At 43.0% G+C, this 22,440-nt stretch overlaps 2 protein-coding genes across 3 annotated transcripts; both read right to left on the bottom strand.

Annotated features, from left to right (window-relative positions):
* Nucleotides 1-751: 751 nt before the first annotated feature.
* LOC307247245 (butyrophilin subfamily 1 member A1-like) lies at nucleotides 752-9,021 on the bottom strand. Its single transcript, XM_080023350.1, has 5 exons — nucleotides 8,975-9,021; nucleotides 8,664-8,806; nucleotides 8,230-8,437; nucleotides 5,553-5,626; nucleotides 752-3,971 (listed from the first exon to the last, which is right to left on the bottom strand). Exons 2-5 carry the CDS (start codon nucleotides 8,803-8,805, stop codon nucleotides 3,304-3,306), a joined length of 1,092 nt encoding a protein of 363 aa, XP_079879476.1. The 5' UTR covers nucleotide 8,806; nucleotides 8,975-9,021; the 3' UTR covers nucleotides 752-3,303.
* A 1,649-nt stretch (nucleotides 9,022-10,670) lies between these two features.
* Nucleotides 10,671-22,440, bottom strand: mus81 (MUS81 structure-specific endonuclease subunit). 2 transcript variants are annotated; one of them, XM_080023337.1, is made up of 17 exons: nucleotides 22,403-22,440; nucleotides 22,082-22,240; nucleotides 21,141-21,270; nucleotides 20,984-21,069; nucleotides 20,078-20,221; nucleotides 18,875-18,955; nucleotides 18,354-18,442; nucleotides 17,736-17,936; nucleotides 16,765-16,935; nucleotides 15,097-15,224; nucleotides 14,202-14,314; nucleotides 13,746-13,865; nucleotides 13,151-13,246; nucleotides 12,799-12,939; nucleotides 11,686-11,789; nucleotides 11,518-11,601; nucleotides 10,671-10,806 (listed from the first exon to the last, which is right to left on the bottom strand). In XM_080023337.1, exons 2-17 carry the CDS (start codon nucleotides 22,220-22,222, stop codon nucleotides 10,740-10,742), a joined length of 1,896 nt encoding a protein of 631 aa, XP_079879463.1. In that variant the 5' UTR covers nucleotides 22,223-22,240; nucleotides 22,403-22,440; the 3' UTR covers nucleotides 10,671-10,739. The 2 variants fall into 2 exon arrangements, with proteins under 2 accessions (XP_079879463.1, XP_079879464.1); XM_080023338.1 differs by having other exon boundaries at nucleotides 20,984-21,063.

The raw sequence follows: 22,440 nt of genomic DNA, 5'->3' as shown, positions 1-22,440 counted from the left end.
TTAAAATAAGAAAGGAAAGAAAACAACAGATCAGAGATAAACAAATAGATAAACAATAGATGAAACAAAACCCAGGCAGCCTTGAAAGAAAGAGAGAAAGACAGAAAGAGAAAGACTGACAGAGAGTTACTTTCTCAGCATGAGGACTTTATTGATCCAGTACTCACCCAGCAGCAGACAGAGGGATGTTGGCTCCATGCCGCCGCCCTTCACACTGACTGGGACTGAAACCAAACGCTTCCTGCACCGCCAGCACCGACACTCCGCCACCACTGGCGCTGCTTCATTCCATTGATTTTATTTATATTCAGATACAGAAATATAACATTAATATATTTTATAGTTTATTTGTTTATCATGTTATTCGTTTGATATATTTTTAAACATCAATATACATAATATAATATTCATATATTTTAGTTTATTATTTGGTTATGTGTATATTCACTTATATAATTTTTTTTAAATATTTTTAGATATTCAAATAAATAATATAATTATATAAAATTATAGTTTATTATATATATATATATATATATATATGAAAGTTTATTTGATACATTTGTAGATATCCTATATATAAATAATGGTATATATTCATATACATAAATATGATTTTCTCATATTTTATAGTTCATTATGATTATCATCAACAGTCATGAAAGGCGATGTAAGAAATAACATCTCCTGAGAAACAAGGAATAGAAATGAAATATTTATGGAATGTATTATTTTTATTGATAGCCATAATTGTACATAATTAACATAATCCCAACCAAATATCGTACTTGCATATATTTATCACACCACAGCAGGATGTGAAAAGTAACAGGACAACACATTACACAGGATTGCCACCAGTGGTGTTTTTAAGACAAATCCTAAAACATTTTCACATACACAGAATAAAAGACTGGGTACATAAATACATCAATTGTAGAAAAAGTTCAACCTGAGGCCTGAGTGTGTAGCTGACACAGGTGAGTAACAGATCGTCAGTGAACAGTGCTTTCTGATTGGTGTATTCACATTCATCATGTTGCTCTCATGCCTCGTCGAAAAGATAAACAGCCAAAAACACAAAGTCAAGTTAAGAAATAAAACTATCCAACTAATAAAGACCACAGCATAAAAATAATTTATTTGTTCATCATCCATTCCATTACCAAAAAAATCATAATAACTCCTAATTTCCTTGGCACTCTCTGCACACCGCATCCCATAATGCATCGTGAGGGGGTTGAGACACGGTTTAAGGTTTTGAAGCAGTGTCTTCAACCTTTAACGCGCTGACAGGAAGTGGAGCAGCTCTATGAACGCGTCCTTGTTCAACGCTTCCGTGTCACGTGTGTGTGTGTGCATGCGCGTGCGTGCGCACGTGTGTGTGTGTGTGTGTGTGTGTGTGTGTGTGTGTGTGTGTGTCTGTGCATGCGCGTGTGTGTGTGTATGTGTGTGTGTGTGTACCCATGACTGAGTCCGAACAGTATAAGAAATGACCGATCTTGTGCTTGCACCAGTGTTGATATGTGTGGGAGGCTGAAAGGCCGGAATGTCGATTATTTAAAAAACAGCGAGCAGCTCTGACCCCAACTTCCTGTATGCTTCCGTTGCACAACCTTCCTCAGAGGGAAGTTGGATGTTGCCCATTTACAATCAACACATTCACATTTCTTAGGCACCGATAAATAAGGGGATGGTAGCTCAGGAGGTAGAGCTGGTCCTCTAGTAATCTAAACGTTGCTGGTTCGATCCCAGGCTCCTCCTGCTAGCATGCTGTAGTGTCCTTGAGCAAGACACTTAACCCCTAATTGCTCCTGATGGCTGCGTCCGTCGGTGTTTGAATAATTGTAAGTCGCTTTGGATAAAAGCGTCTGCTAAATGCAATGTAATTGTAAACTCAGTACGGTAAAAACAAGTCTTTGCAAAAATCCAGATTTTGGATCAAGCAAAAGTCCTATGTGAATTACGGCATAAGAGGGTTCTGTGTGAATCTGGCCTCTGTGTGAATTTGGATAAAATTATCTTTTATTGATCTTAATAATAATAATAATAAATACAGCTGAAGGCAGCAATACACGGGGTCCAGTTGAGTCATGTTGTGTGCGTTTTATAGTTTCCCGGGTTCTCTGAAACGCAGCACGATTTTCCGAGTTTACTTGAACGCATCACGTTTCAGCGCATCTCATATCTTCGGTACTTTTTATATTTTGGACAATGGTGTCTTTATTGTATTCGATTTTCAGTGATATTTCTGTGGGTAATTACCAGTGCACGGCTTGGATTTTGAACTCATCACTGAGTCGCACATTTCAGGGTTGTCGAGGGACGCTCAGTCGATATTTCAAGGATTATTTCTGATTCTTCTTTTCAATAATCCGGCAAGGTAATGTGGACCACGCAATTAAAATATCGATCTAACAGATCTACTGACATCTACCAGATATGAAGCGATAAAGATACACACATAACTCAGAGGTTTGGTAATGTCCAAACGCTACAGAGTGACCAGAGAACTCCACTCCGCACACTGGACACGGTTCAACTGGACATTCTCAATCGGAACCTGTACATTTAGATATTTCGGGTCAAAGTTGTCCCGTTTTTCACGAGTATCTTCTCCGAAGGTGGATCGATTTGGATGACGAGGTCTTTGTGACCGCGCGGTTCAAACAAGACGTTAAATCGTGCTCATGTGTTACGTCCAAGTCGTTGTTCCAGATAGTTTTAGGCTTCAAAATTACCGAGAATGTGGGGTTCTTTTTGCTCTTACAATAACAATAAGGGGCTGCTGTACAATTATAATTGAAGCCCTGTGGCTTGGGCCTATAAATACAAATTATTATTTTTTTTTTTATTATTATTATGAGTTATGTCTGAATTTAGCACTTTGGCAACAAGGCAGGTTTCTGTGATAAAACGTCTGGTGAGGTTCCATTTATTGCACTCTCCTGCGGCCGTGCCGAAACCCTTGAGCCCGCTATGGTTGGCTCTTTCCCTGGGCCAACTAATCCTGGTCTGGGCTGGTACCTAGCATACCAACCCGACCCCCTGGATCAAGCTAAGCAATACTGAAGGATAATGACTGGTCAATTATGGCCACAGTTTGTCATCACAGGTAAGTGCTTGGCCACACTCGCTTTCTGTGGTCCCATCACGCCGGGACATGCCATGAAATCGGATGCCATTTCCGTAAACATTTCCGTAGAAACAGTCAAAAGAACAGTAGTATCGGGCCGCAACTAACCCTGCCAGTGTCCAGGAAGTAGTGTTCTAGCAGCGCAAACAGTCCAATAAGCCGAGCCACTACTCAGACAGTTGACTCAGGACACTGTAAGGGTTCTTAGTGGCGAATGACTTGGTGTGATTTAGGGCCACAGAGTCGGAGAAACTGCGACTACGATGACTAGATTTGTGTTGTTTCCATGGAGTACCAGTTGGAAGTGCCATGGGAGGTATAGCAGTGTGCTGGGACTCATTCGGAGCTTTGACAGTGGGAGACGTGCTGGGCTTTGAGCCGCTTCGACTCGACCTGTCCACACCGTTTTGGTTTCTCTGCATTTGGCTTTGGGTCGGAGCACGGGGCGGTGTGCCGGCAGCGGGAGCTTGTTGAGCTCTGTGGGTGTCTGGAGTTTCGGTTCTGGTGCGGCCGTGCTGCGGCAGGCCACTGCATTTGGGAGAATCTGGTGGACAGCTGGGGTGATTTGAGGAAACAGGACTCATGGGAGGCCGGTAAGACCTCTCCTGAAGCCTCAGCTTCAGGTTTTTTATGAGGTCATCTTTTTGAGAAAGCTGGGAGAGGAGAGACTCCTTTTCTCCATCAGGAACTGAGAGCCCATTTCTTGCGTTACAGAGGTTCATACCGCTTTTCTCCGGAAGACATGTGCATTTCCAAATGTATACAATGAAGAGCACACAGAATCCCACAATTGCACCAAGAACTATCAAGCTGGTGCTGGATTGCTCAACCTGAGCTGTGAATAGACAAAAGCAGAGATACGTAAAATAATTAGAGATTAAAAAAATGTTTAACAAGTTAATAGAATCACCTCAATACGAATAAACTCATCATTAAGTATGAAACTGATGTTGTGCATTTCTTAGCAACACTGTCACTTGCATTTCCTTGAAAAACCGGCTGGACCTGCTGGTCTAACTTAGGGCTGGGCCACAGAGAAATAAATGTACTGTCCCCGTTAATGTTGATCAGAGCTGAATATTTTTTTTCCCCCATTCTTGGCACGTCGCTTCCCCTGCGCCGAACCCGACTGAATATTTGGACTGACGAGACTTTAAAGAGCATCTGTTTTTACAACCTTGGGCTTATGGATACGAAATGTAAAACTTTTTCACAAGCAGATGGGCAGAATACATGAAAAGTGTTGGTGTTTTATATCGCTGGGTAAAAACCCCCCCAAAAAACCCAACATGTTTATGATTTGTTATTTTGCTGAAAATAAGGCTCAGATCATGCATTCTAGTCATTCTAACATCCCTCTAAACAATCCTGTTGCAAAACGGGCTGGTTCTTATGGGTGGAGCCACCCTCCCGAGGCCCCTAGTTCTGTGAGCCAATGGGGTTTGAGCTTTATTCGGGGTTCTGTCGTATTTGGTCTGTAAATTCTCACTTATCTGACCTCATCAGTCCACCAAAATCTGTTCCTGAACAAATTTGAAGCAAAAATTAAGCAATCCATTTGCTGAATCTTAACTCATATGAGATCTACAAGGCCTCATTTGAAAGTTTTAAAAGCCACCAGGCTTGTGCGGGACACGGTTGACCACAGGAAAATAAAATAAAATAATAAATGTACAATAATGGATTTTGTTTGGAGAAATGCAAAGCGGGTCGTGCGCTGCTGCCTACAGTCCACCCACCGCATACTTTATTTAATTTATTTTTAATTTTTTTTAAAGAAAGAAACACACAGCAGAATATATTTTTTAAACACTTACATTTCCATCATCTAGTTTATTCACAGACAGTTGCTATTAATTCCTCTTTCTCTTGAAAGATTTGTTTGCTTATGGAGTTACTGAGATGGTGGGAGCGGTTCTAATTCCACTGCAGCCCAAATGTGAACGGGTTGTTTCACCACACGTTTCACATATTTACATTTATACATGTTTAGGACGGGGAAGTACTGTGTTGAGGATTTATCATCTAGAAGTTAATAGTATTTACACAAAAACAAAAATCACGTTTTTACGAGATAAAGTTGCATTACAACGGCGACGGCGGTGAGGTTAAAGAGAACAACCGAGGGACGTCCGTGACACTGGTTTGGTTAATCTGAAGGGGGACACCAAGGAAAACAACTAAATCTAAAATAAAAGTGATTGGCGTGGCTAACTGGATTCCAAAAATTAGTCAAACTGTTATTCAGGGTAAAATATGTTTTCCATCATTTTTACATCGAATTGCAACGTAACTCCCACCACACAAAACTCGGTTGGTTGAAGGAATCTCAATAATGCAAACACAGGTGGACACCTGCTGCGAAATGTCACCTTTTCCTGACTAATGAAGATAAATAACAGAATAAATAACATACCTGGCAGCTGAATGTCAATTTCAAGGGGTGGTCCGACCTGTCGGATCGTGTGCTGGACGCGGCAGGTCAACTTGCTGGAAAGAAAGCGACTCATTATCATTCGATCAGGAATTAGGAGAGGAGATTAGGATTAGATCGACTGCAGAAGCCGTTTTCCTTTTTCTTTTTATCTAACCTGTGCTGTCAGCACAGGTCAAATAGAACATACAACACAGAGTATTTGTGTCATTGCATCTAGGACAGAGTTAGTCTGCAAGTGGAGTTCAAGTTCTCAACCTGCAATGCAGCTCCTCATTCATTCTTTAATCATCAACAACTGCTGCAATAACTCTGTCCTGTGGACGACCTGTGGGATGATAAGATCACAGCTTTTTGCTCCACACAACCACCACCAACCCCACTCTTTGGAGAACTATTTTACCATATTTGGGTCTTTAAACAACTAATCATCATTACTACTCCAAAAGGTGGGGAATCAACATGGGTGAGACAAATAAACATAGAACCAAACAACAACAGGGCCAAGCCCCCTTCTCCCCGGCAACGTTTTCCAGTTCCTCCTGGAGGACCCGAGGCGTTCCCAGGCCAGCTGGGATATATAATCCCTCTAGGGCATTCTGGGCCTACCCTGTGGTCTCCTACCAGTTGGACGTGCCCGGAAAACCTCCAAGGGAAGGCGCCCAGGAGGCATCCTGATCAGATGCCCGAACCACCTCAACTGGCTCCTTTCGTCGCGAAGGAGCAACGGCTCTACTCCGAGCTCCCTCCGGATGTCCGAGCTCCTCACCCTATCTCTAAGGCTGAGCCCAGCCACCCTACGGAGGAAACTCATTTTTGCTGCTTGTATTCGCAATCCCGTTCTTTCGGTCACTACCCAAAGCTCATGAGCATAGGTGAGGGTTGGGACATAGATGGACTGGTAAATTGAGAGCTTTGCCATCCGGCTCAGCTCCCTCTTCACCACAACTGTCCGGTACAAGGCCCGCATCACTGCTGACGCCGCACCGATCCGCCTGTTCATCTCACGCTCCATATTCCCCTCCCCAATGCCTATCCCTGCAGGTGGTGGATCCACAGGGTACAGGTGGTGGGTCCACAGGGTTAAACATAACATAAACATAGAAATAAACAACAACATGTACATGGAAAAACATAAACACAAGATGCAGCCGCAGGCACAGAACCCGGGTCGCGGGTGCCAGGTACGGACTGCAGGCGCATGAGCCAGGTCCCGCATCGACACCCCGCCCGAACCGCCCACTCCACAGGCGAGCCGGCGGGACTCCCATGCCCACCTGCGCCCCATAAGCACCTCCTGCCCCAACACAGCCGACCAGACGCCCCACCCAGCCGCGAGCCCCGAGCGAGTGGAGCCCGAATCACTCGCACCCCTCCTGCCCCGCAGACCCTGGTCTGGTGGAGTGTTGTTTGGAGTAGGATTGGTGTGTGAGTGTATGTGTTCTAAGCTAATATGAGTGGAATTAAAATTTTGGGATGGGCAGGCAACACGTCGAGGCAGGAACGTGACGGGCAAGATCGCAGCCACCCCACCCACATAGCTCCCACCCCACTCGTCCTGCAAACCCTAGGCCTATTGTGTGGCATATGTACTGAGTATGAAGCGCAACCAGATCAACGATCTTGATTTTAACATTTAGAGACTGCTGTCGTTGAAGGAATTGAAGGAAGCTGTGATGATACTATACCTTTAGGTTAAGGATGGGAAGGATATAAGAGAATTGTTTTCAAAAATGTGTTCCAGATGAGTAATTCCTTGTCTTTTCCAAGACCTGAAGATTATCAGTCTGTTTTTAACCAGAAAATCTGGGTTGTGCCAGATTGGCGTGAATTTGTTTGGAGATAGAGGGTGACTACTGAGTTTGAGGAATCTCCACCAGGCTGACAGAGTTGTTGCGATGAATGGGGTATTAAAGCAAATATGTTTCCTTATTGATTCAGTAAGGAATGGGAGATCAGATATTGATAACTCCTGAGATTCTTTGTTCAGTGTCAGCGCCACCATGGTGGCGCTGTGCATTGCACTGCTGCCTCACAGCAAGAAGGTCCTGGGTTCGATTCCCGCCTGGGGCGCTGTTGGCACCGTGCTCCGGTGGGTTATCTCCCAAATAGGAGCCTTTCTGTGTGGAGTTTGCATGTTCTCCCCGTGCTCACATGGGGTTTCCTCCACCTCACGTCAGTAAGGACCCCCACCAAAAAACATGCACCCATCATTGTCTGACCAGCGATGGACACTTATCACCTGGTCCCCGGGCGCGTCCACGTATGCTGCCCACTGCTCCTGGCTGTGCCCCCGGAGGAAGGACAAGCCAGATTGGGTCAAATGCAGAGGATCCATTTCACCGGCCACCATCAAAGCATGTGCATGTGTGTGTGTGTGCAAGCATGCGTGACAAATAAAGACTGTTTCTTCTTCATTTAATCATAAATTCAAGATGGTTCGCTAAATAGCAGTATCTGAAGTATGGGGCTGCTAGGCCACTACAGTCTTTGTTTTGCTGTAGTGTTGCTAGTTTAATTCTCGGTTTCATGTATTTCCAATAGAATTTATTGATTATTGAGTAGCGGGGCACATGGACATTTATAATAGGATTTTGGATTATGCATCTGGATCACACTCAAACTTTCCTTAGTAGTAAATATTAGATCAAATCCAAACCTGTGTGCTTGAGAATCCTTCAGTCGAATAACACTCATGACAGTGGAACAGTCGTCGGTGCTGATGTGTTTTCCGCTGGATGGTACTGTGGCTCCTGTGTCGTCCAACCAGAAGACCTCCGGTTTGGGGGACCAGCACTTGGCCTCGCACTTCACATCGAGTCCCTCGTCAGTGCGGTTTGTCCAGACCTTCAGCTTGGACAATGCGCCTACCAGAACATGAATGTGGAAGAAAAAAAAGTTATTGACGTTGTTATTAAATCATTGTGTATCGGGCAAATCATCAAATCAAATCAAATCAAATAATTTACTATCATGGCGGCTGTTTATTTTAAATAGTGTTTCTTGCTGCTATGATACCTGGATTTCCCCACAGGGATCAGTAAAGTTACATGATCCGAACGTGTCTTGCCTTGGTGTAAAAACTCAACCTACACACAACGAGCTGAACGGATGTTTCTTCGTTCGGGTTGGTGGAGGGGATAAGGCCTCGGTAGATTCCTGCGTCCGACAGCTGCACGTCGGTGATCCTCAGCGAGACGTCGCCGCGAGAAAGTTCTTCCCGGAGGTAGTGCATCCTAGAGGTCATGGGCGGCAAATCAACGGACATTCAAAACAATTGTTCCGGAAACTGTTTGAACCTCGCCACCCCAAACATCCGGTTGCTCCGCTCCCTCCACCCTCGCTCCTCCCAAACCCCCTTACGGAACTGGAAGCGGTGAATCTTCCCAAACCCAAATCACTACCTGTCAACGTGCTTCTCGACCTGGTAGCCATGGCGCCACACCAAGACCCTCTTGTTGTCGTGGGACCATTCCACGGATAAATTCTTAGCGTCCTGGTCCAGCATCCAAGGCAGGGTGGCGTTACTGCCGACCACTGACAAGACACATTTACCTGCAGCCACACGCAAAGACCAAAAAAAGTCATACTTAACGAATGTACAATTCATTTTACTCTTAAAAGGCTTTCCATATTTAAACCCATATTTAATTTAAAAGCACAGTGCGGTGTGGTGTGTGGATGGGATGGTTTGACACCTGACCTTGATCTAGGTGATTGGGATCAGAGTGGCTGCATACCCGTTGCTTATTGGTTGGGCTAACGAGCAACAGGTTACAACCCCCGTCCACACACACACACACTCAATATAGGAGCCCTGTCATGACATCTGCTGCTGGCTTATTCCACCAAGGCTCCTCTCTACAATAAACCGGTGTCTACAACCCATCGTCTTCTGTGCTGGAGGGCCCTGAAAATGCCCCTTGGTGGCCTGCGGCGGGTGGAACTGCTAAACACTAATATTGTATAAAAAAAAAAAAAAAAAAAAAAAAAAAGGCAGCCAGGTAGATATCCCATCCCTGGAGGGAAGTTGCAAGTCACAGCAACTCAGATAATTGTGTTATTTATTTTATTAAAAATAATTAAAAAAAAACAAAAACAAGGCAATATAATGAAAAATGCAATCAAAATGTGAAACAAACAGTGTTTCAGCCAAGACCCCCCTCCCTTGTATTGTAATGCTGCGTTCCACTGAGGTCAGACCTCGTTTCTCGAAAAGAGTCAAGGAGCGGAACGGCTTTCTAAAGTCGGAAAACCCGGTCGGACCACGACGGAACTCACAAGGAAGTGCCCAATTTACGACCCCCCCCCCCCAATGCAACACGGCCCTGTCATCTTAAGCGATGATCCGCACTAAAACGAAGATACGAATCCACAGTCGATCACCTAAAAACTGTGAGATTCATTTCAAGTTTCTTAGTTTCGTTTTCAGTTCAACGACGGCGCGGCGTCCACCCACCTGCGCCGATGGGAAGCACCACGCAAAACCAAACCAACGGCGATAGAAGCTCCATGTCGGACTCCCCGCAAGCCGGAGTTTCCACCGATTCAAACGAAAACCGCTGGGAGCAGAGCCATGTCCGCCACCGCCGCCCGGGTAACACAGCGGCTCCTGGGCGTGCGAAGTGCCGCTGGAGGGCGCGTCTCTCTGCGTGGCCTCCGCCGGAGCTTCCCATTGGTTGCTTCCTCCATGGTGCGTTCAGATTCCCCGGATTTTTTTTGACTTTCTTTCATTATATCTTACGCACACACACACACACAGATTCTAACTCAAACATCAAAAAGATAGACCAAAGGTCGACGATTGAGGTGGAATTACTATATCACATTGGCGATACGGGTGTTTGATCACTGGGATCGCCCGGGAGGGAAAAAAAAGAGAAAAATATTTTGTGCGGTCGAGGAGATGATGAAATAAAGGATATTATTTCGTCATCTCCTCGACTGCACCGGCACAAAGCCCCCACAATATTGTTATTATTATTATTATTCTCATCATCATCATCAAACCCATAGGTGTGTTCTGAGACGAAATGGGGACTATATAAATGTCTTCCCATGGAGAGACAAAGGATTAGAAAGAACAAGCAGCTGTTTAAATTGAACAACTTTATTAGTACAAAATGACGAAAATGTAGCAGCCATTTTTGGGTATGAACCCGTGCACGTCTACGCCAGCGGTCCCGTTGTGCAGTACAGCTGGGAGATGCTTCTGCTCAGAGCTGGACCCAAGTTCCTGCAAATAAAACAATATATGTATGATTATTAATAATATATATAATTTATATAATATGTGAAATATACAAATAAATAAAATATATATCATTTTAATTAATTTGTTTTAGTTTATATACTAATTTATTTAATTTATATAATATATAAATAATTATTAGTATAATGAACCTCTGACCCTTTTCAACCCACACTGACGGTTGTCATGATGTAGCGGATGTAGCGTGTCATCCTGGTACGTTGCATACTATGGTTCCTGTCGTGCTAAACTGTGCTAGTACGACTAGAGTACTACGATGATATGACCTATCTAAATAACCATCCATCCATCCACGTATCTATCTAAGTATCTATCCATCCATCATCCATCCATCCATGTATCTATCTAAATATCCATCCATCCATCCATGTATCTATCTAAATACCCATCCATTCGTCTGTCTAAATATCTATCCACCCACCCACCCATCCATCCATCCACCCACCCACCCATCCATCCGTCCACCCATCCATGTATCTATCTAAATATCCATCCATCCTTGTATCCATCTAAATATCCATCCATCCACCCACACATCTATCTAAATATCCATCCATCCATCCATCCATCTAAATATCCATCCATCCATCCATCTAAATATCTATCCATTCATCCACCCATCCATCCATCGAAATATCCATCCAACCATTATGATCACACCACCGAGTGTTGTACCTTTTCAGTTTCCCATATCGGATGGAGGAGAGCAGCTTCTCTCGTTCTGCTTCAGTGGAACAATGTTCATAGGCTGCCAGGAGACTGGGGGAGAGAGAGACTTTTATTATGTATACTAAAGACAGACAGGCAGGCAGACAGGCAGGCAGGCAGACATGCGTGCTTCACCTGTGTGGCGTGCTGTAGTGTTCCAAGATGGCCGCCGCCTTGTCTCCAGACAGACCGCTGATCTGCATCAACTGCCTGGCGAACACCTCAGAGACCGTCTGACACTGGGCACACACACACACACACACACACACACACACACACACACACACACTCTTTTAAAATTGTTCTTCACATTGTAAAACAATTATAATAAATGCAGCTTCATAAGGGGAAAGTCAGTGGGTGTGTTTGAATGACGCAGCATTTTCCATTTATTTTTTATTTTTCCAAAGCTTTTGAATGAAGCTGCAAAACATTTTTCATTTTACTTGTTAGTGAGTGAGTTCAAAATTAGGTTAGCTCAATATGTTTGAAACATTTGATATTGATCAAACTCAAACGACAAGATGTCTGAAAGGTATTGTCTGTGGACCCGAATATAATAATAATAATAATAATAATAATAATAATAATAATAATAATAACTGCAGGCAGCAATACACAGGGTCCAGTTTAGCTATGTTAACTATGTATTGCAGTGTTTCAGGTTCTCTGAAACACAGCACAATTTTCCTAGTTTACATTGAACATTGGCTTCCCTGGTCTGTCGTCTCCTGGTTTCACGCCGTGCGGAGCAACCACTACGCGGTCTCCACAGTGCAACCCTCCGAATGCCAATGAGCAGCCAGAGACGCAAACCCGACCGATATGACTTCAGTTCATGATGTCACAAAGCGCCCCGCTCCAGAAACGAATCAAATTGCCTCAATGTTCCTCTGCTTCTGGTGAAATTCCGACAGGTTTTCACTAATTTCGTCTCCAAATGTAGATCTTTATCGATCAAACTCCAACGACAAGACATCCCGGTTCTAACGATACCTCATCCACATCTGTGCGTACTGTGGTTGCCTTGTTCCAGACACTTTTAGCCCGAAAAATGCAGAGAAGATTAAAAATAAAACAAATCGCAGCAATAACAATAAAAAACACGACACACACTAACACACACACTAACACACACACACACACACACACACACTAACACACACACACACACACACACACACACACACACACACACACACACACACACACACACACACACACACACACACACACACACACACACACCTTGTTCTTGATGGCCCCGTGGTTGAACTCTGCGAAGGAGATGAGCGAACAGGACGGACTCCCTCTCTCTCTACCTCCGCCCTCCTCCTCCCTCTCTCCATCCCCCTCCAGCTCCCTGGAGCGACAGATCAGCGTGTGGCCCTGGCAGGGAAGGAAGGAGAACGAAAGTGGGGAGCGGAAAAACGAAGGAGAGGTAAAAGGCAGGCGTGACCAACTCCGGCTTCATCAACGGACAACGATTTGGGGTGGTCGCGATCGTTGCGTGAAACCGTTCCAAAACCACGCGCTTTCTTGCAAATGTAATGGGATGTATTTGTATTTCATCCAAACGACACGAGATGTTGAAATGTACCTGGTAGAGTTTGCTCAGGTGGCGGGTCATCACGGTGAGGTACGCGGCCGACTCCCTCACATCCTGCACGCGCTTCACAAAGAAGCCGTCCACTACCTGAGACACACACACACACGTTCATTCTGGCATTACAAAATGAAATTCAAGGACTTCCAAGTACCTTTTAAGGCACTATTCCTTCCATTCCAAACGAATACATTTCCAATGTGATTCGTAAAACATAATATAATCTTAATCGCATTGTCTATTATTAATATTAGTAAAATTATTCTCTATAGATAAATCTATTATTAATCTGCTTGTCCTCGACTATATTATAAGTGTCTATTTAAATCTATCGTAAAGGTGATTCTGGCTTTTTTTTTTATTGTCTTTGAATAACAAAATCAGTGTGAACATCACAGGTTTTCAACGGTGGCGTTTTTTCCCAAGGACTTTTAAAGCACTTCAGCACAAAAGGGGCAATTTTCAAGGGATTCCAGCACTTCAATTTCTGGGGATGAAATGCATGCACTTCAAGCACCTCAAGGACCTGGTGAGAACCCTGTTAATACATGTATCATTAACAGTTGTGTGTGTGCGTGTGTGTGTGTACCTGTGTGTTGGTGATGGCCTGCTGCAGCGTGGCCTCTGGGAGGCTGAGGTGCGACGCTGCAGTTCCACACTCCTCCACCAGGTAGACCGGCCTGCGGAGGCCACAGCGCTTCAGACGGAACTGGCAGAGGGGGATGGGGGGATGAGAGAAATAGAGGGAGGCAGAGAGGAAGGGACAGACAGAAGGATAGAGAGAGAAGGAGGGGGAGAGATAGATTAGGAAATAAGGAGAGAAAAAGAGAGAGGGGTTGGGAGAGGGGGAGGGACAGTAGGAGCGATAGAGAGAGAAGGAGAGCGGGACAGAGAGAGAGGGGAGCCTCGAACCCATGAACCAAAAACTCTATCCCAAAATATGTAGAACTTTATCTCACACACACACACACACACACACACACACACACACACACACACACACACACACACACACACACACACACACACACACACACACACACACCTTCTGCTCGCGGAAGCGCCCGTCAATGATGCTGCCGCACAGGTCGTCCATCCTCTTCCTCTCCACAATGTAATCCAGGGCCAACTCCCTGCCGCTGGGGGCCCGAAGCTGACCTGGTGGGAGGGAGGGAGGGAGGGAGGGAGGTAGGTAGGTGTGTGTGTGTGTGTGTGATTTCAAAGGGACAACACTCCTGAATACACACCACCATTAATAGGACACTGGGAGGGTCAGGAGACATGTCCTCATAATCGCAAAGTTCATCTCATAATTTTGGCCTTGTAAACTCATAATGAAATCTCATAATAAATATCATAAATAGTCCTCATAATTGAATACCCTCATATTCTCATAATTACTCAAATATTGTTTTCCTCATAATTGTTTAGCCTCAAAAGCCCACAATTCTGACCCAATAATTTATTTGATTATTTATATAGTAGTTCATTAAAACCTACCTACCACTCTGGTGTGTTTTACCATGTATGTCATTGCTGCTGCAACACAGGAATTTCCATTTGGGGATTAATAAAGTATTTTTTTTTTATCTTATCTTATTTAGTGTCCACATAATCTAAAAATGCATATCGTCATTTTGTCCAATTAATTCAAATTCCTCATAGTATCATAACTAACCTAATTTTGTCCTCATCTTTTAGTGTCCTCATAATCCGAAGTCTGTACTGTACTTCATTTTCATCTCCCTGATTAACTGTCATGACTCACACCTTTCATGGTGCTGTTTTAATCTGACATAATTCCACACAATCTTTTTTCTTAAAAGGGGAAAGAAAATTTTGAGCTAAAATAAAAAAATAGCATTCGACAGAATGCAAAATCAAAGAACAATGTGATATTGATGCTGTATAAATATGGATATCATATCTATATTATCTACCTGGGACGGGCTCCACCTTCTCCCTTGCCACCCACATGAAGTCCCCAACGTTCAGCTTCCTGATGTCAAAGGTCACGCCGTTCCTCTGGAGCTCCTTGACCAGATCCTGCTTCCGGTGCGCACTGCCGCTACACCCCCACAAACAGTTCACACATTTATACGTTCATTGTACATAAACACAGAAATGACGTTGATATGCATGCACGTCACAACTCTCACCAAGGCATAAAGGACTTATTATACTAGGGCTGGGTTAGATAACTCAATACGATACCGATTCTATACAGATACCGTACAATACCGATATGATACCAGGAAAGTATACCGAAATGATACTCACACAGATCAGACACAATACAGATAACATACTGATAGCGCTATGATACAGACAAGACACCAATAACATCCTGATACAGATCTGATACAATACCGATAACATACTGATACCTCTATAATACAATACCACTATGATACCGATGAGATACCAATATCATACTGATACCGAAACATTACCGATAAGATACAGATATCACACTGATACTGGTATGATACAATACGATAAGATACCAAATCATACTGATACAGATCTGACACAATACCGATATCATACAATGCTGATAAGTTCAAGTTCACGAAATTATTTGTCACATACATACGGTCATACATATATGCAGTGAAATGTCATGACACCCGGTGATTACGCACAATAAGCTCTAAAGATAAGATACCAATATCATACTGATACAGATCTGATAAAATACCAATATCATACACATACCGATATGATACTGATAAGATGTTGATATCATACTGATACGATATGACACTGATACAATGCTGATAACATACTGATACCTCTATAATACAATACTAATATGATACAGATAAGATACCAATATCATACTGATACCGATATGATAGTGATACAGATCTGATACAATACCAATATCATACTGATAGCTCTAAAATACAATACCGATATAATAATGACAAGATGTTGATATCATACTGATACCGATATGATAGTGATACAGATCGGATACAATACCAATATCATACTGATACCGATATGATAAAATACAAACATCATACCCATACGATATCAATATCATACTAACACCGATATGATATAATATGATGATACACCAATATCATACGGATATGATATCGATACTGATATACCAATTCGATAACGATACAAATATCATACCGTTTCAATTAAGACATCATACCAATTTGATAAAAATACGACAAGGATATGATACCGATACGATCTTAATATGATACCGATATTGACACCGATATGATACAATTATGTTGTTTCAATTTCTGAATGTATCAAATAATACTATCTATATCTATAATATTAATCTTTGGTTAAAATTGGTAAATAATGATGGATGTTTATGTTTAAATTAAGACTTTATAAATTCAAATTTAAATGTATTAAATTACCTTTAAGGCCCATGTTTATAAAGTGTAAAGGGCCTACGTTGTCTTGTCTTGTAATGTAAATAATGAGCCTTCACGTCAATATTGGCTTGAATCGCTATTACATTGATATATCGTATCCAAAATTTAAAGTGAATGGTGACATCCCACAACAATACTCCCTCCTGTCCCACACCACTACCCAGCCCTAAAATTTGCCGTGCATGTGCGCCGCACCCGGTGGTTTCGATGAAGTCGACGCAGAGGACGATGTCGTAGCTTCCAGGGAGGAGGATCCCCGCATTTGGCCTCCGGCCGGTCGTCTCTGGAGCCTGAGACTTTCCTGAGGCGGGCCGCCCAACCGCCGGACACCCTGCTTGGGATCCACAGGCCGGCCTCACCACGGTCCTGGCGTGGGGCGGGAGTTAATGGAAGATTAACATGTGAACCGTTTTTTTAGAAACGTTGAAGTCAAGATAAAATTCTGACGTATAAATTGATCTGAACCAATAATGGCTGAAGGAATATTGAATATTTAACAAATTGTGTAAGATAACGGTAAATCTTTGTATTGTTTACCTGTTGCTTTGTGTGTGTATTTGTAAAATGTGAGACAATTTAATTCAGTTTATATAAAATAAACTTATCTCATATTTGTAAAACTATTCTCTTGTTTTAGGTGAAAATAACTACGCTGGGGTATTCTGGAACCATTAATTATGATATTACTTTAATTGGAGCTGTTATATCCGAACGTATACATTGTGAATTTAGTGTATACTGTATACTCCCACTCTGTACTTCCTGTTCCACACTGAGCTGCTGCCACACCCGAATTTCCCCACCCCAAAAAAAAAGAAAATCACCGAAATGATGAACATCCAAAATCACGATAAATCACCAGCATCCATTGAAAGATTCATCCAAATTCCCAAATCCTTTCATCCAAGGTTATTTAACCCCTAATATTCATCTGAAAATATTTGTAAAATATCATAAAATGTTGAAAATAATTTTTATAAACATATAAATATGATTTGTTTCCGGCTTTGGGAAGGAAACAGTGGTAAGATCGTCTAAAGCAGGAATTTCAAGTTCGGGATTTGCGATGAAAATCTGCACTGGAAGTGGAATTGGAAAAAAACGAAATAAAATAAAAAGTACAAAAAATCCCCAAACTTTATTCCCTCGTTTCTTTGAAAACTGACCGAGGCCTCTGCTCCTCCTCTTCCTCTTCTTTGTCGTCCTGGTCGCTGGCGGTGAGGTCGACTCCCTCTTCATCCCCCTCCTCCCCCTCCTCGTCACCACAGTTCTTCACCTTCGCTCTCTCGCTCCCTCCGTCGTCGCCCCCTTGCTCGGCCGACTCCAGTCGCTCGGCCAGAGACGACCCCTCCTCCGTCAGAGAATACCTGAAAGGGGGGGGGGGAGAGAGAGAGAGAGAGAGGGGGCGCGGGGACAGGGGGAGAGACAGAAAGAGAAGGAGAGAGGGGGAGAGGCAGAAAGAGAAGGAGAGAGGGGGAGAGGCAGAGACAGAGGTAGAGATGGAGGGGGAGAGACGTATAGTGACAGACAGACAGATGGGGGGGGCGAGGGAGAGAGAGAGGGGGGGAGGGCGGGGACAGGGGGAAAGAAAGGAACGGGAAGAAACAGAGGAAGAGAAGGAGCGAGAGGGAGAGATGGTAAGAGACAGAGGGAGAGAAGCAAGAGAGAGGGAGGAATAGAAAAATAAATGGAGAGGGGTAGAGAGAGAGAGGGAGAACTTCACTAACTGGGTTGACCATCAGATTTGTGTGTGTGTGTGTGTGTGTGTGTGTGTGTGTGTGTACCGTGCAGGGTTGTGTGTCTTCAGCAGCAGGTTCTTGTGGATCAACGTACTGACCGAGGACCAGGCCGTGTATTTACTGCCCAGCTCAGGCTGCAGGAGGGAGGGATGGAGGGGGCGGAGGGGGAGGAGGAGAGAGGAGGAAAGGAGTGCGGAGTGAGGGAATGGAAGGGGGAAGAGAGGTGGAGGAGGGTTAGGGTGTGTGTTTCTCTGTGTGCATTTCTGTGTGTTTCTGTGTGTGTGTTTCTGTGTGTGTGTTTGTGTGCGTATCTCTGTGTGCGCGTTTCTGTGTGCTTTTCAGTGTGTGTTAATTTGTGTGTTTGTCTCTATGTGTGTTTCCATGTGTGTGTGCACTTTTGCGTGTCTGTGTGTGTGTGTGTTTCTGTGTGGGTGTGTGTGTTTCTGTGTGTGTGTGTTTATCTGTGTGTGAGTGTTTGTGTGTGTGTGCTTCTGTGTGTGTGTTTCTGTATGTGTGTTTCTGTATGTGTGTGTGTTTCTCAATGAGTGTGTGTGCGTGTGTCTCACCACAGTGAAGGACTTGTCGCACAGCGGTTGAGCCTCGTTCTGCAGCTCCATCTTGAACATGTAGCCTTTACTGCCGGCCACCTGCGCATGCACACGCACGCACACACACATTTAAAGAGAGAAAATACCCAACGTAAAACACCCGACTACCGCCAGGGGCAGCCGAGAGCAAATTTGATCTGATTCATAGAATAACATCCGCAATAGACAAAACAACCACAACAATCCCAAAAAGAACAACAATAACAACAACAATTGTTGAGCAATGTGTCATCTTGAACTCATTGTTTTGGATTTTGGAGAAAATTTAAATAACAATACATTTCTCTGTGAGGAGAGACCAGAAGTGATAATAATACATACCTCAATAATGTTTTTAATGATAATAAATAAACTAAACTCGTCAAACTCAACTGCCATTATGAGTGGATATGATTCAGTTAAATATATAATATAAAATAAATAAATAAAAATTGTAATGAGTAAAAATGAGAGGGATTTTAATACCATATAAAAGACTTTGAGAGGCTCTCTGGCAGTTTCTGTGTTGTTTGAGTGCGACGCTGCGAGGTGTGGTACTGCAGCTAAAGCTTTGCAGGGGCATCAGTCTTCTTCCCCCTTGGGCTGCTCCCGTTGGGGGTCGCCACAGCGGATCACCTGCCTCCAACACCTTCTGTTCTGCGCATCTTCCTCCCTGACACCAACCGCCTGCATGTCCTCCCTCACCACATCCATAAACCTTCTCTTCGGCCTTCCTCTTTTCCTCTCGCCTGGCAGCTCCATCCTCAGCCTCCTTCTCCCAAATGTAACTCTCATCTCTCCTACACACATGTCCAAACCATCTCAATCTCGCTTCTCTCACTTTTCCACCAAACGGTCCAACCTGAGCTGTCCCTCTAATGTACTCGTTCTTAATCCTGTCCATTCTTGTCACTCCCAATGAAAATCTCAACATCCTCAACTCTGCCACTTCCAGTTCAGCCACCTGCCTTCATCAGAGTAATTAATAATAACTATTGAATAATAATAACAGTAATAATAACAATCATTTTGATTTATTGACTATACTAAAGGGATTTTGAAAAAAAGGCATATTAAGAGGCCTTGGTTTCTATGGCGCTTACTTGTCTTTAGACAGGAAGTGGCTTGTGCAGCAGTGTGTATTTGTGTGTAGTACTGTGTAGTCATGTGTAGTTGCAGTACCTGGTTGTGTCTGTGGAGGGCGAGCAGAACGGCGTGGCCTCCAGACCTGTTCTGAGGAACGTACTCCCTCTTTTTCTTTGTCTTCTTCGTCCCTCCTTGTCCTCCTCCTTCAGACTCCATCCCTCCTTTCCTCGATACGTTCGACTAGAAAGACAAATTAAAAAAACAATAATTTCCAGTGATGTTGAATTTATTTCCTGAACGAAAAAAAAAGAAGAAATAAATTAAATAAATAAACAATTATAAATAAAAAAATAAGAAAATAAATAAATAAAGCCATAATAAATACAATAATGAAAATGGCTTAACTTATCAGCGTTGACCAAAAACAAACTTCAAGTTTCAGTTGGACTCACTGAAGCTGAAAAGATGAACTAATTAAATGTAAAAAAAAAAAAAAAAAGAATATATGTTGAGGCAACACAGTCAATACCATAAAAGTATTGTGCGTAGAAGTGTAACAAAGTCAAAGCAAGTTAAAGTGAATTTTGACACACAGATGTAATATCCTGAAGATTCAAGATTCAAGATTTTTTTATTTGTCACATACATATACATACTTTCATACATACATGCAGTGAAATGTAATGCAACGCACCCGGTGATAGCACACAATATGTGTTAGGAAAAAAAAAAAAAAAGTAAAAATTCCTTTCTAATAGACCGACTAACTGACTCCTAAAACGTAATACAGTAAGTTGAATACTTATAGAATAAGATAAAAATATATAGAATAAAATACAATAAAAATAAAATGAAATAATGTATTTTTACCTAGGTAATAAATTAACATGTGTAAAAAGCATAAAGTGGGATTATCAATCAAATCAACTGGACCCAATCCACATATGATAAATTAAAAATGATGGGTCAATATTACATCATTATCACAGGACACAAACCTACCTTCTTAGAGGGCGCCCTATTGTTGTTATCTAGGCCACCAGCAGAGGGCGCACCTTCAGGCAGGGAGTGGATGGGGGCATCTGGACCTGAGAGAGAGCATTTCAATCAGTCCTTTCATTCATCCGTCCGTCCGTCCGTTCGTCCGCCCGCTCCTCACCGTTGTCCCGGTAATATCGCTGCAGTTTTTCATCCAGAACTTTGCAGATCCCGTCTCCGAAGTTCTGCAGAATTTTGGCCTCCTTGGCGCTCCGCAGAGGCAGCGGGTACTTCTCCAGGGAGCTGATGGCCTGCAGACATAACACACCTGCCTGGTCATAACAACACACACACGACTTATATCTCGTGAAAATGTAGTGTCAATAAGATGTGAGGGGAGGAGCGGGAGTCATCCCTCGAATTAATCGTCTCATGATTGTCAGGTTGTCGATGATGATTTGGCGTCACTGCCTTGTTTCCACCGGCAGGTGACAGGCGTGTGCACCGTGTTGATATTCTTCTATTTTAACATAACAACAATACAACCTATTGCCCCACACATCCTGCATCTACACTCAACCCTCCTACACACAATACGAGTACGGGTCGTGTGTGTGTGTGTGTGTGTATATATATATATATATATATATATATATATATATATATATATATATATATATATATATATATATATATATATATATATATATTAAAAAAACGTGCACAAATTGCTTCCTTCCATATATTACCACATTTTCAGGGTCTTTTTTGGGGGGTTCATTTTAAGGTTACATTTTTATATTTCCAATTTTTTCGTTTAGTTTACTAAATTTAAGTATATTGTATATTGCCAAGTTAAAACATTTTTTATTTTGGTTTATTCTATATTGTCAAAATGTTCGAATTTTTTTTTTTTTTTTTGCATTTTCTGTTTGGATCGTCGTTTTTTTTTTTTCCCCCTTTGAATTCTTATTTTTGGATTGGTTCTAGAGTAGCCCAGCGGCAGATCGAGGGGGCAGTGTTATTATCAATATTCTAATCATTATGATTATCACTATTCTAATCATCATTATTATTCTAATCATCTTGATTAACATCATTATCATTATTATTATTTCGGACTTTGCGGTACACGTGCTGCGTCTTGAGGCCGCGCTCCGCCGCTTGGTCACGCAGCTCGTGCAGCCACCGCAGGAACAGCGGGTTCGGGCAGGCGGGCAGCGTGCGCTTCCGGCCCAGCCGCACCGCTTCCGGCGCGGGCATCCCTTTGAATTCTCCCCCCTGGAAAGACAGGCTTGGGGTTATTGGCGTCATATCTATGATGATTATTATTATGATTATTATTATTATAATAAGAACAACAGTAAGAATGAGAACAATAGTGAGAACAATGCGCGTCTTCGGGAGTATTGTCGTCGTACGTGCGTGTGCTCGCACGGTTACCTCGCGAGCGCCCGCCGCGTCCCAGAAGCTGCTTTCCA

This window comes from Zeus faber, assembly GCF_960531495.2.
Source record: "Zeus faber genome assembly, chromosome: 22".
In the NCBI taxonomy this organism is placed as follows: domain Eukaryota; kingdom Metazoa; phylum Chordata; class Actinopteri; order Zeiformes; family Zeidae; genus Zeus; species Zeus faber.
The sequence above is the reverse complement of the archived record's forward strand: the minus strand, read 5'-3'. Positions and strand labels throughout refer to the sequence as shown.

What these genes read in the sequence shown, in the direction of transcription:
- LOC307247245 (XM_080023350.1), bottom strand. Translation starts at nt 8,805, where the DNA reads ATGCACTACCTCCGGGAAGAACTTTCTCGCGGCGACGTCTCGCTGAGG. An exon ending in ATCCGTTCAGCTCGTTGTGT is followed by an intron (nt 8,438 to 8,663) that starts GTAGGTTGAGTT and finishes ATGTTCTGGTAG; the next exon opens with GCGCATTGTCCAAGCTGAAG. An exon ending in AATTGACATTCAGCTGCCAG is followed by an intron (nt 3,972 to 5,552) that starts GTATGTTATTTA and finishes GTCTATTCACAG; the next exon opens with CTCAGGTTGAGCAATCCAGC.
- mus81 (XM_080023337.1), bottom strand. Translation starts at nt 22,222, where the DNA reads ATGCCCGCGCCGGAAGCGGTGCGGCTGGGCCGGAAGCGCACGCTGCCC. An exon ending in ATAGGGCGCCCTCTAAGAAG is followed by an intron (nt 20,222 to 20,983) that starts GTAGGTTTGTGT and finishes TTGTCTTTCTAG; the next exon opens with TCGAACGTATCGAGGAAAGG. An exon ending in GAGGAGGAGCAGAGGCCTCG is followed by an intron (nt 16,936 to 17,735) that starts GTCAGTTTTCAA and finishes GCCCCACGCCAG; the next exon opens with GACCGTGGTGAGGCCGGCCT.